General features: G+C 37.9%; 1 protein-coding gene across 1 annotated transcript; it reads right to left on the bottom strand.

The window, feature by feature from the left end:
* Window positions 1–6,676: 6,676 nt before the first annotated feature.
* Window positions 6,677–14,027, bottom strand: hmmr (hyaluronan-mediated motility receptor (RHAMM)). The gene is given in 21 exon segments (XM_055159642.1): window positions 6,677–6,886; window positions 6,976–7,129; window positions 7,558–7,734; window positions 8,082–8,154; window positions 8,474–8,823; window positions 8,825–9,158; window positions 9,255–9,443; window positions 9,535–9,651; window positions 10,364–10,599; window positions 11,290–11,438; window positions 11,694–12,061; window positions 12,133–12,197; window positions 12,274–12,347; window positions 12,433–12,498; window positions 12,578–12,689; window positions 12,776–12,862; window positions 12,946–13,134; window positions 13,215–13,289; window positions 13,422–13,507; window positions 13,588–13,686; window positions 13,891–14,027. Coding segments are annotated over 21 exon segments (3,087 nt in total). The 5' UTR covers window positions 13,937–14,027; the 3' UTR covers window positions 6,677–6,845.
* Window positions 14,028–14,162: the final 135 nt, after the last annotated feature.

The raw sequence follows: 14,162 nt of genomic DNA, 5'->3' as shown, positions 1-14,162 counted from the left end.
GTCCATTAAAAGTTTTAAAAACAGTCAAAAATCTTAAAATCAGTTCTAAAATTAACTTATGTGAGACAGGCCTCTACTCTATGTTTAAATCCAGGTTTAAAATTTAGTTCTGTTTAGCTGTACATATGAATGAAAGATTTTTAATGTTAATTTCATGATGATTAGGCTATTTATGTTTTGTATTATGATTTTAATTTTAATTCTTTCTTATTCTGTAAAACACTTGATGATGCATGAATTGTGTTATACAAATAAACTTACTTTGCTTTGCCGTTTGAGTAGTAGGTTTGTTGATATTAATGAACAAGGTTATTTATTTAAGATGCTGATGAACTGTCAATACCTAAAACAAAACTTCCTGATGACCAGAATCCTTCACATTTTCATATAGTCCTATTTTAATTCAGGACTACCTATCATACAAAGATAGCTCATTCTAAATCTTAAAAAATACCAATTGCACAAACTGAAATTCTCTTGTCCTGGGCTGAGCTCAAAGCAGTGGTCACATGAGGGTTTAAATAGAAATCTATTTTCTGGCCTGAAAATCAAACTAGCCATCATTCTGTCCTGGCTCTCCTCTCTCTGGGGAACTTGTCACACTTATAACATGTAGTCATTTTCTCAGCTGTCAGAGTCTGCTCCCTATACCCCCTTCTCTCCAAACTTGTCAATGTCTAGTACTAATAGGCAAGGATACAGCCTAGATATGTGTGAGTGTGCGTGTGCATGCGTGTCTGTGTGTGTGCGTGTGTCTGATAAGGCTACATCTTTAAGCAACAACTTGATCCTTTAATGCATTATTAATTCAAGTGTGCCATATGTAAAGGTCTAGACACTGTGGCCAAGCAAAGTAGGTCAGAAGAGGGGTTAGTTTAGCATTAGCGCCTGTCACGATTTGGACAGGAGGGAGCACGGACCAGGGCAGCCCTCTCTCAATCACCCCAGCACACCCCCCTACACAAGGGAATTTTATTTTTTATTATTTCTGTCATGGATGGGAGTCAGCGGGCCGTGTCACATATTCGGGGCAGTGTCTGGAGCAGCCGGATGTGTCCAGTCTTTCCGTTGTGTGAAAGCGGAGAAAATGTTTGCATATGACAAGAGTTGCTTGACCTGCCAAGTCCTGTCTGCCCTTGGCTCAAAAACGCTCAACTTTGCCTCTGTTTTGGCCTGGAGTGCTTTTTAATGGGAATTTATCACTATTCAAATGAAGCATACAAAGCAAATTTGCATCGTCTAGTACCACAGTTGTCAACTTGTCAACAATCTTGTCCCTAATAGTTTAATACTGAGAACTTTTTCCACAGATTTTCTTTTCAGAATTATCATACTGCAACTTTATGACAGACAGATTTATTACAAATCACTAAGAAAAGAATCAGTGATTAACTATTCTTCAAAAAAATAAGCCTAAATATGAATAACAGCAAATGAATAGGCCAATAATAGGCAGAGAGTGTTGCCTTAAGGGTTGGTGGTGGCTGGAGGGGGAAGACATGACAAAATACAAAAGAAAAACATGTAGAACTGGACAATATTCAATCACTCAGGCTCCATACAAGTTTTTATACCTGTTACTTTTACATAAGGGAACCCTGTATTTCCTCCTTTAGCAATGGATAATACACTGTAAAGAAATTGGGTGTCTTGAAATGCACTACTACAGAATGCAACAACTCACCCTTATGTAATAGATAACCCTATGTCCTGTCAATCATCATATCATCTTTGTACTGTTTCTCCTTATGTGCTCTCGTGTAATTGCTAAGATGTTTTTATTACTTATTTCTATTGTATTTTATTTTTTACTTGTACGTATACAGTTATATAATTATGCCTTATTTGAACCCAGTCTCTGGGTAATTTTGCTATTTATTCAGAATTTATAATTACTGTTTGTCAGAGTCTGCTCCCTATACCCTCTTCTCTCCAAACTTTTCAATGTCTAGTACTAATAGGCAAGGATACAGCCTAGATATGTGTAAGTGTGTGTGTGTGTGTCTCTTTGTTATTATAATATATTGTGATGTAAGAGCTATGCTGTGTCCAAATAATTTCCCCTCTGGATCAATAAAGTCTAATAAATACATTCATCCATTGCTTTTAATTGGGAATATTTTATATTAGAAAATATCAGCACCACAGTTATGTAACTAGTAAATCTATCTAATATGAAATGCTTTTGCACTCCAACTCTCCTGTTGAATCTGTGTGCTTGTTTCAAATTTTGTGTTGTTTTGTTATATTTCAGTTTTATAACCTAAATTATAAATGGCAAAATCCTCATCACTTTTGCCTTTTATTAACCCCCTGATGAAAACATAATGATTGAAGCCTGTTTCTGTTGTCTGCAGCATTATCTGTGCTTTTTGATTTCTTTGAAGTATTTGAAGTATCTCCTCTCCAAAAGTCAGGGGTAATTATGGAAGTGAACGCAGCTCTGTATCACAGCAGTTTAACAACATTTCACGAGGCTGAGCTGCTTATACGGACTTTTATCTCTTCAAATGCAGGAGAAGAGGAGACACATTACGCAACGCTGCACCTATGGGACCTGGTCGACTTTCAACCCCACCCCTGCTTGTCGGTCTGTGGATGGTACAGGCGTCATCATCGGTGAGTGTTTGATGTATTTGAAGACTTTGTGGTACCGAGGTGAAAAGGGGAATGCGCATGTTGTTCTAAGTGTGTGACAATCCCAGGAGGAGCCAGTTTCAAAAAGTGGACTTTCTTGGGTATACGTTTAACAGCACCTCAAATCACAGTGGTGGAGGTACCAGAGGATAGCTCTCTTCTCACCTATTCCTTTTCACCAGACTCCCAAGGCTGTCACTTTTGGATGGGAGGTCTATTGAAGGCACAGACCTCAGTGAAGCCAATTAAAAGACATTTTTAAGTAAGTTTGTATTCTTAATTTACGCAAGAAATAGTTTTTTCAGTACATGTTTAATGCATTAATACCTGAAAACACAAAAACTATCATTGCTATGGATTGTAAAGGTAGTTTAATGAATGTATCAGGGATCTACACTGTAATGCAGATTTTAAGATGGTGTTTTTTCTTATCCTACCTCTGAAATGACTAAAACTCTGTGTAGGTATAGCTGATTTAGACTCAATACCTCAAGATGAGTTGCTATAGTCTATGAAATAATAAAGACAAATTTTGTTAAATAACAAAGTAAACCATCCTTAACTTAAATGTAATTTTCTAGAGACCACAATTCATCATATTTCATCAATATATTACTATATTGATGAAAATGCTGTCAATATTAAAACTAATTCTAGGGTGAGATCAGAGGTTATATACTTTATTATACCCAAAGAGAAATGTGTTCTCTGTATTTGACTCATCCTTCAGTGCAGCTGGAGCAACCTGTAAAGAAAAGTGAACGCATCTCCAGATCTATGTAAGCTGGAGGATTTTTTGTGCATGTTTTTTGTGGTAGGATTTTGTGTGATGTGTCATAATCAACACATAACAGAAACTTCTTGATTATCTGAACTTCTTCTCTATTGGTTTTCAATAATAAATTAACCAGAACAACAGTCCTGCATATCAGAAAGGGCAACATCTTAGTGGCTGGGTCTAAATGTTTAGGGGAGACTGATTAAGAGCACTATTTGATAAATGTCTATTTTACCAAACTGCACTCAGCTCCTATCGCATACCCAGGTAAGCCAGTTTCCACATCGTCTCTGAAGATTTGAACTTTCAGAAGTGATGTATATAATATCCTGGATGAAAGTAAAGAGCAGCGTGAGCCTGATCTATAATTCAGCCAATCTGCTCTGCCAAGGAGTCTGGACCATTGCCAAGAGAGAGGAGCAGATACTGTCAGACACTTGCCAACATTGTAATGCCAAGCACCGGTGTATTGTTAAAGCCACAGTTAAAATGATTCATTTTCAATCCAATATTCTGCAGCTCAGTGCAAAATGTCCACAAAGGGTCTATATCGTTACTAAATGACTGTTAAATGTGTTTTTCACCTTGAGAGGAAGTGGACTGGAAGAGGATCTATCGCTGATTGAATTGAGCAAAAAGTAACAAAACGCTGACGGTGATGGCCAGATTTGACTCTTTTTTGATATACTGCAACACAGGAGTATGTAAATGATACAGGAGATTGAGATGCTGTCGTAGAGGTGAGTTGGCAACTTAAAAGGTGCACCAAGTAACTTTTCTGGTGGAGGCTACATCATCTGCTTGTCCTTATTGAGATATTGTTTTATCTTTTATCACAGCATAGCATAAAACTCAGAGATAAGAAGTCAGCATTAATAGGTAAAGGTACTGGTCAGATATGTGGAGAGAGGGGACCCCACTCACAACAAGAATGCATTTTTTAAGATAATTTTGAACAATAAAAACAACCGTACTTAACAGATGCAACTTTGAGTGTGAGTGTCTTCATGGCCATCTGTTAATGAACTGTCTAGCATAGACTGTATAAAGAAGTGGACTAAGCGAGTGTGACGTCACCCATACAGTTCAGGCTCCAGTCAAATGAAGCTCGTCGAGGCTTGCAGTTATGGGGCAAATTTGGTCCCATATTTTGCATTCCAACTGTGAGTATCAAAGATAATCTGGGCCAATGTCTATAAATGTGTGTAAATGTCTATTTACCATACACACTCTAGGGTCTAGGCCTAGGTTATTCTCCACCTAATGGCCAAAGTACATGGTAATGAGATAAGTGAAGAACTGTCCTTTCAGCTGACCGCATAAGGTGAAGATGTGAAATGTCACACAGTAACGAAAGCAGCATTTAAAAACATTCCAGATCACCGTCAGCCATTTTGAATCTCTTACTTGTGTCCAACTGTCTGTTTAAGATTTCAAGCATAAGCACCAATGACTTTACACAAGACTTTTCCACAGCGTTTCATCCTGGCCTTAGATGAATTATTCAGCCCCCCTCACTCTTCAAAGCCCTTATTTTGAGTTGGCCGATTGCTTCAGCATGCGGTTTTATTCTTAAAGGCACGGAGTTGTGTATCAGCTGCAGCATTAGAGCAGCTCTGCTTCACCTAAATGCCATTAAGAATCACATAAGCCCTCTTATAATAGGTATTGATGAGTGGATTTGTGTTTGCTATAAGTGCAAGTTTAGGTACATAAAAGTTTGACACCAAGTGACTTTGGTAAACTTGTTTATACTTTTTATTTTTAGCATTTGTGAAATATTTTTCCTTCAAAAAAAGGTTTGAATTGTTATACTTGTTTGGCAAGGCCTTTGGTGCAGATGAGCAGTCACAACTTTACGAGTCTGTCCCTGGGCAACTATGAAATTAAGTTCTAGGAGCACTAACATTGTTTTTAGTAAACGTAGTATTTTGATTTGTCAACCACGTATCTGAGTTTGATCAAGTTTATTAAATTTAAAGTAAAACTCTTATCTACAATTCCTTTAAGTTACATTTTATAGTTTCCAATAGTGTAGTAACAGCACTTTCTTTTCTCAAACTTGACATGTAAAAATAGCTGCTTCCATGTAAACTTACCTGGCTGTAGCTCTGAGGGCCACAGTGTCCGTGCCTTCCCCGCTTGTGCCCCTGTCCTGGGCTGCCACCCTGCTCCAAACAGCCCCTTTGTGGGTCTGACCCTGTGGATGCTTACTCTCAGCATGTGGTCCTCAAGGGCTTTTACTTTAGTCCAAACCAAGTTGAGAAGAGAGTCGATAGCACCTGCTTGGTAAGGCCAAAATAGCTCAAAATAGGCTACCTTTTGAATGTTTTCTAAAACTGGTTCACGATGATGCCTTGATGTTAAAAACTATGAAGCAATAAAATTATAGTTTGCTGTGCTTTATCAAATTGTCAAACTTTTAATGCTTTATTTTACATATTAATCAGCTTTTTTTAAAGGCTCAATCTTGTTCCCTTTTGATGCAAAATTCAAACACTATCTTTTACCCTTAGCTGTGAAGCATGGCTATCACACTGGGCCTAGCAACTGTGTTAAAAGCACACAACAAAATAAACTGCCAGTACCAAATGAGCCACTGCTACTACTGTGTATTTGTCACATTTATTTGTCAATTGTTTTTGAGACGTTATTTGTGGAGCAGTTTCGAGTCAGTCACCTCTAGTACAAGACAGTCTCAGAGTGCTCTCTGCTGGTAGAGCCTAAAACACCAAGAATAAGCACAAGATTCACACTGAACATGAGACGTTTAGGACTTCATATTATTTTACTTTAACTTTCAAATGCCTATGACAGGTTGGAGTATTCATTCTACTAAAACATATTTAAGATCATTATCTGTAGCTAACATAACTGTTACTTAGCAACAGTAGACCAAAACTCCTCTTATGTATAGAGATTAATAATTGACAAATATTATTATAAGAAAACACTTTGAAATAATGTTTCAAGTATTGGTAAAATGTGTTTCTTGTGTAAATTATGCTGAAGTTTTGGACAGAATTCTCCCAGTAAGATGTCATCAAAGTGTTTTAGAACTCTCCACTTCCTGTAATTTCCAACATATTTTTGAAATTCTCTTTGCAAATTGCTTCTTAGTTGGTGTAAAACTAATTTACATTTACAACAGGTTTTATCCCACCAAACTACTGGGTCAATTTCCACATTTTATTATTATAAGCACTTGGATAAATCTGAGAATAAAGAAAGAAAGATTTTTTTTTTTTTTTATAAAAACAATCTTTATTTACAGGTAAAATGTTACAGCAGGATAGCTTGTGGAGAGATTAAGCTAAAATTAATATACTGTCACTCAGGACTAGTATCTGTTATTTTTTGTAATGCTAAAATTGTAAATCTATGTAATAAAAACATATTAAGAGTTCAAAAGTAACAATAAAATAAGGCTTTAGATGCCAGTTGAGAAGCTCCTTTTGCTTTTGCCATTACCTACAAAAATAAGCAAGGAAATATTTAAAAAAAATGTAAAAGAAATCTGATAAATTTGGGCTTATTCACAGTGTTATTAAGATACATACCTTCTCGGAGTGGTTTTGAGACCTCCAAGTTTTCCTTGTCATGTTGAAATGCTTTGCTCGGGTCAAACCTGCGTTGAGCCCCGGGGATCTTTAACTTCAGCTGCTCCATGTCACTTTTTTGTTTGGATACCAGTGTGCGAAGCTTGGACACCTCCTAAACACATGAACCAGAGCATTAGGACTGCGTGGATTAATCGGAATAATTGTGACTACTAAAAACATTTGAATAATATTTTGACATGATCGTTACCAGAACTGAACTATACTGCCTCTAAACCAAGACCTTTTAACAAATACAGGTACATTATTTGTTGCATTTACAGTATCATAAATTTTACACCAAATATTCTCCATCTAGAACCATTTCAGTTGCCATATTTCAATCCTTTTTATGGTTAAAAATGTAACTAAAAATCTCAACGTATGATAAATAAACAATCATTTGACTTGCCGCCTAAATGCAAAAAAATAAATGGTGACGAGTTGATTACTACATTTGTTGCAGCCCTACAAACAATGCCAAAGAAAACTGTTACAGCACCTCCTGGTGACTATGGCAACACAAACTGAATATTATTTTACCTGTTTGAGAGTCAAGTTTTCATCTTTGAGCTTCACCACGTGTTTTATTTTCTGTTTCTGGTTTTGATGACCCAGCAGACGAGCATAAGCGTCAGATAGTTTGTTGAGTTCCTCCTGATTGGCCCCTTTCTCATTTAGTAGTGCATTCTTCTCAGCAGCAAAAGCATTAAGCTGTTCCTACAATTAAAAAAGGAATTGTAGACATTAAGTTTACTTAAATCAGAAAACAACTACCATAACAGCTTGAAGCAGTATTTCCCATTTACGCGTTATGCCATAGCAGTTTTAGTGAATGGTTTCAGTTTGGTATATATTTGGTAATAATTTGTATTCAAGAATTATGTTTGGTAGGTGTGGGTGGGTACATAGAGCTTATCGATTTATTTGCATTCAAGGGGGGAATTAAGTATATTTATCCAGTTATAGGACCCAACCAACTTTCACAGAAGTTTATTCATTATAATTAGTTTATTTAATTGGCATTTGATTTTTTAAACAAGCTTAAACTAAAACTATTGACTGACCTGGAAGGGCCCCACTTTTGAAAGCAGCTCCTCATATAGAGTCTTCCAGTGTTCTACTTCCGCATTTGAGGCACTTCAAGAGAAAACAACACAAATTTCAGCACAAGTTTCAGCCATTTATAAGTATTTAAAGATGCACTGTGTAATTTTTCTTGCAGGTGGGTTAGGTCCATGGTGCTTTGCCTGGATTGTTTGCAAATATGACATTAAACTGAATCATTTTGCAATTACTCAATCAAAAAGATGTTTATTTCCATTTGACCTTGGGATCCTTACTGTGAGCTACATCACCACGTGACATCAAGTGCTTGTCCCCATGGAGACAAACAGTCCAGCAGACCTTGCACCAGAAAAGTTACAAAGCGCACCTGTACATTCTAACCATTCTTTACCTTTGCTCTTGTGCTTCTGTGATCTGTCTGGTGAACTCTTGTCTTTGCTCCTCCATCTCCCACTGCAGCGTCACCTTTTCCTGTGTCAGAACCTCCACCTGCTCCTTCAGGGCCCGTCTCTCCTGCCTCTGCTCCTCCAACTCCATCTTAAACTTTTGCATCTCCTCTCCCCATCTCTCTGCTTCCTTTAACCGGGCCTCATTTTTATCCTGCTCTGTTACTTTTAGCCTATCCTGGAGCGTGACCTGGATTTCCTTCGACTGCTCTAATTGAGATATAATACTAGCTTTCTCCTCATTGACCTGTTGGATTTCAGTCTGTAGTTGAACCACCTCCATCTTGACCACCTCACAAATCTTTACTCAAATTCTCCAGAACGCTCCTTTCAGTTTTTAGTGTCATTTCTATTTCTATTCTCTGCTCCTTTTCTCGTTCAACCAGTTTTAGGAGGTCCTCTTTTTCCCTGGTGACGTCCTCTAGCAGTTTATACGCCGATTCTTTTTCATCTTGGAGCTGAGTAATAGTCTGGCCCGTCTGTGCCTCAAGTTGCCCCAATACGTCCCCTTTTCTTTTCAGCTGCTCAATCTCGTGCTGTAACTGGCTGATCAGAGCCGCGTTACTCTCCTCCATCGCCTTCATCTCGTCTTCTTTTTGAACAAGACAGGTCCGCACCTCCAGCAACTCCCTATCAAGTCAAGAAGAAAGAGTTTAGAGAAAAAAAAAGAGGTAGAAAGTGGCAGAGACTTTCAGCAGAGTAAAATTGGGTTTGACACACTCTTGCCTTGCATTTTCATCCTTGGCTTGCTTCTCACTCGCTAGTCTCTCCAGGTGTTCCTTTAAACTATCTCTTGCTCTCTTGATCTCATCTTCCTTCTCTTGTATCACCTTGTCCATCTCCTGTAGCTTACGGGTCACTGCCTGCACCTTGCCTTCTAGCTCCTCTTGTCTTTTAATCAGCGTCTCTTTGGTCCTAGGAGCAAAGATAAACCAGCAGTGTTGAACTTTTAACATATGCAGAGTTTGGGGGCATGAAACATAACAGAGAAAGAGCCTGTGCTAACCTCTGGAGCTCCGACACAGCTGCCTCCATCTTGTTCAATGAATGCGTGTGTTCCTCCTTCAGCTCTGTCATGGCTGCCAAGTGTTCCTCTTTCAAAGCATCTACGTCAATGGTGTTTCTGAAAATAAAACATGAAGAATAGCAAACAGCATGTGGTTACAAAACAAAAGTTGGATACTGACAGACAGTGAGATTGAAATAGAACAAGCAATGATATTTTATATAGCAACAAATTAGATGTATTATATTCACACAATATTTAGGTGCATGCCATGTACATTTGTAAACGCTTTCAGCTTTATATGGAGTTTAGTTGCCAAGGATATATATAAAAAAAAAAAAAACATGCACAGCCAGGTAAGTTTACATGCAAACATCTATTTTTACATGTCAGCTTTGAGAAAAGAAAAGAAAGTAACTGTGTACTACTGTTACTAAACTACTGCAAACTATAAAATGTGTATATAACTAATTGAGGGGATGTGACCTAGCTTTATGCACCTTCTGTATTTTATTTACCTAATTTCATGCATGTCCTTGTTTTTATTTTATCATAGTTTATAATTGCTATTATTTTTCATGGTTTTATGTTACAGCCAAAGCAAGTTCCTAGTTTGTGAAATTTGATTCTATTTTGACAATTGCTTTATACAGATTAGAAGAAATACTATTCACTATTACTATGCTTTATTAGGCTGTAGATTTATGCATTTCAGAGAACATCGTTTCCTCCTCCGCTCGCTTAAAATTTACAATGTGCAAATTATGTTGTTAAAAACGCTGTGTACACCTACTAATTAACTTGTATGTTATGTTTAATGATTACACACCCCAGCAGTTGCTCCCTTGTGTCATTCAGCTCTTTTTCCAACTCCACGTTCTCAGTCTGAAGCTTCTCCATTTTCTCCTGGTTTTGGGAGATGACATCCCTCCTCCTCAGGTCCTCTTCCTCCATGACAGAGAGCTCCCCCAGGACTTCCTCAAGCTCCTCCTTCAACTGCCCCATCTTCTGCTCTGACTCCTCCCTCTCTTGCATCAGCAACACGGTTAGGGAGTCCACAAGAGCCTGTCAAGAGAAAAATAGAAGTGATCAGTAGAATGACTAAAATTTCTCATTTATTTTTCCCGTAGACTAAAAAAAATTACATTAAAAATCTGAATGCTCCTCAGGGCTAATCAGCTATGTGGTAACTAATGGCCAGAATACCTATAATTTTATTTAAATCTGATTCTGAAACATTATAATCCCCTACGTTATCAAAGCATTTCTAAAATCTTGTGTTTTAAATGTGATTTTGGGCTTATCTGCGTTACAGATATTAGTTACCACATAGCATTGCCTCTGCAATGCCTTTGAACTCTTATGTTAATATTTGAATTTTTCCAAAAGTTTATGGGAAAAGATTTGAACCGGAACAGGCGGCCACTGTTGAGCTCCATTGTGCTTATACATTACATGCATCAGGTTTTACACTTTTAGCTTATGAGAGGGTAAATAGATACATATGAAGAAAACAGTTCCATGTTTTTGGATCCAGAAAATAGCATAAGATTAAAAGTCCCCCAAAAGTCTTAATTGCTAGGTTTCAGATGACATCATAACATTTTATAGGCCAATATATTTTAAATAGATGGGTAATGTTGTATCTATATATTCAGGAAAATCTGGCTTTTGTAACCATCTGGGAGTATGACCTAATCACATTCCAGAAACTGGAAACAACCAATAGGTATGTGTATAAAAGGTCAATATTACCTTTTCTTTGGCCAGTTCCTCTGAGATGGCTGTATGTTCTTCTTGGAGTTGAATTTGTTTCTTTTCCTCCTCTTTTTTAGCCTCTTTCAGTGAGTTAAGCTCAGCCTTTAGTTCCTCCACTCGCCTCAGGCCTTCTTTCTGAGTCTTACCTATAAAATTAAGTCAAGTCAAGTCACAGTTTTAGGACTGGAGATAAATTGTATAGACATTAATAGATACTATCTCTAACAAGTACCCAATTGTAATAAAGTTAATTCCTGTTGTCAAAATGAGTCTAAATTATAATTAAATTTTTTTTGGTAAACAGAGCCACCACTTTTTTAATGTATTATCTTTTAATCAATATGCATAAAATAAATTATAGATAATAATTTACTACAATGTTGAAACTGTTGAAAACCTACTTCTGTCCTCTTCAGCGAAGAGACACCTTTGTTCCAGATGAGCCACTCTCTCATCCAGCTCATTCTCTGTCCGCCTCAACACCTCTCTCAGACGTGAGAGTTCTGCCTCCTGCTGGCGAACCGTGGCATGTGACGCCTGGAGCTCTTTATTCACAGTCATCATTTGGTCTTCCAAGTCTTCCACTGACTTCTGAGAGGACTTCAACTCAAGCTCTTGGCTTTCCAGTCTCATTTCCATTTCCCGTAACACATCCTTTGACAAATCCAAATCCTGCCGGTAATGCAGCGCCTCCTCCTCCTTTTGTCTAAGCTCCTCTTTGGCGGCTGCGAGCTGTGCAATCTGCCGCCCCATTTCTGACTGGAGCTGTCTGTAAAGTAGACAAACAAGTGTCAGAGTGCTTGTTTAAGAAATGAGTTGAGCAGAAGCCATTAAACTTACTTTACTGTCTCCGTCTGACAATCTGCAGTAGCTTTTTCGGTCTCCTCCAGTTTCAAGCGAAGATCCTGTAAAGCCCATACAAACATTATTTCAAAATTGGTTAGTGATAAAAATACATCTCTTGAAGTTTGTTAGTTTTACCAGAATCTGCTCATTTGCTGTATCGAGATATCCCTCTAGCACCTGAATCTCCTCCCGCAATTCTCTGATGACAGCTATACAAAATATTTTAATTACTAATTTTTATATATGTTTATTAATAAAGAGAAAAGGAGTTTCAAAAGTTGTTTCAAAACTCACCCTCCAACTTTGCATTCTCATTCTCAGCATCTTCAATTTGACTTTTTGTAACCTGGTGGAGGTCTTCTACATTGCAGGTTATAACACAGTAATTAGTGTTAGCTTAAATGGTCTACATTTAGAACATATCTGAATTTCACCTTACCCAAATCTGCATTCCTCTCCTTTAGGGACTTTACAGAGTCCTTTGCCGCTTTCAGGTCTGTTTCTAATGCTTTCACTTGGCCTTCAGTGTTGACACGCAGGACATTTAGCTCCTAGTAAAATGATAATAAGACTGAATGAACTACATGTATGCTGTTTACTATGATAAATAACTCATTTTAATGAACTACAGTAATACCTTATTTTTTGCATCCAAATTGTTTCTGGCCTCCATCAAGTCCATTGTAAGAGAATTTATTCTCTTTTTTGACGCATCAGCAGAAACCTAAAAAAAACATAACAGAAATTACATGTTTATGTAGCAAATTAAGACAACTCAAAAAACTATCCCTCAATCGGAGAACAGACCTTGTTCTTTAAAAACTCATTGATTTTCTTGAGTTCAGCCCGCTGCCTCTCAAGGGTGGTAACATTAGCAGTGAGTGCAGTCTTCTCCCTGACAGCAGCCAATAGTTTAGCCTCTGCTTTCTTCAAGTCCTCCTCCAGAGCCAGTAAGCGCCGGTCCTGCTCACCCCGCTGCTGTACCAATGCTCTGACCTGGAAAGGTGAAAATTAGCCTATTAAACTAATACTGTTTTGCAATATGACTGCAACCTTATGTCCATGTTTGAACTCACCTCTTTTTCCAAGAGTTTTTGTTGTTTCAGATCAATGCTCATGGTCTTTTCCTTCTTTGCACTTGCACCATCAGCCTATTTTGTCAAGTATGGAGAAGAAAGATATTAAATAAGAAAAGAGCAATATAAACAACTGACGCTTCTTTGATAAACCAGTAAATAGTCATTGTTGGTTTTGTTAGGCAGTTTATTTAAATCAGGTCTTACCAGCCCATCCACAGACATGGTCCTTCGAACAGGGGACACTAAGCCTGTCCTGGATGGAGACGGAGGCGGCAGAAGGTTGTTGGCTGCTGTAAACATGAACACGCATTAGTGTAACATGTAGTGTGTTTTATTTTGACTTGTGCCCCATACGTGCATAGATGTTCACCATGTTTAGGGGGTCTGAAGCGCTCGGATTTATCGAAAGACGCGGCTCCTCTGAGCTCTTCATGTTTAACGTCGTATGCGCCGGGTGGAGGGGCGCAACCTACGGATAAAAGAGGAAACATGATTCGTGTTCCAAGAATGTTAACGACTGAAATCCCAGGAAACATCAAATAAATTAAAATAGCAAGGGCTGCTCAAAAACGAGATGCAAAGAACCTGGCGACAACGCTAAGCTAATGGCAACAAAGATCCATATAATCCTATTGATGCTAAAACTATTTCAGAGCAATACAGCCCAACTTACCCACATGGTCGTTGAATCTCCTTAGTGGAGCTTTAGAGAAGGACATTCCTAATAGATGATACAAAATATGTAGTATACAACTTATAAATTAATTGGATCAAGCTGCTGCACAGCTCTCTCGTTGTCAACATCCGACGCGCCGCTGAAAATTCAAATTAACGTCATACGCAGTTTTACGTAGACCTGACCAATCAGAAACCGGATCTAAGTGACGTAAAAGCCTCGCTCTGCGTGCGTGTTTGTGAAATTGACAAAATAGCCTAAATCTGTTC

Source organism: Boleophthalmus pectinirostris, unplaced genomic scaffold, assembly GCF_026225935.1.
Source record: "Boleophthalmus pectinirostris isolate CB_2022bp ecotype Guang Dong unplaced genomic scaffold, ASM2622593v1 HiC_scaffold_23, whole genome shotgun sequence".
Lineage (NCBI taxonomy): Eukaryota > Metazoa > Chordata > Actinopteri > Gobiiformes > Gobiidae > Boleophthalmus > Boleophthalmus pectinirostris.
The sequence above is the reverse complement of the archived record's forward strand: the minus strand, read 5'-3'. Positions and strand labels throughout refer to the sequence as shown.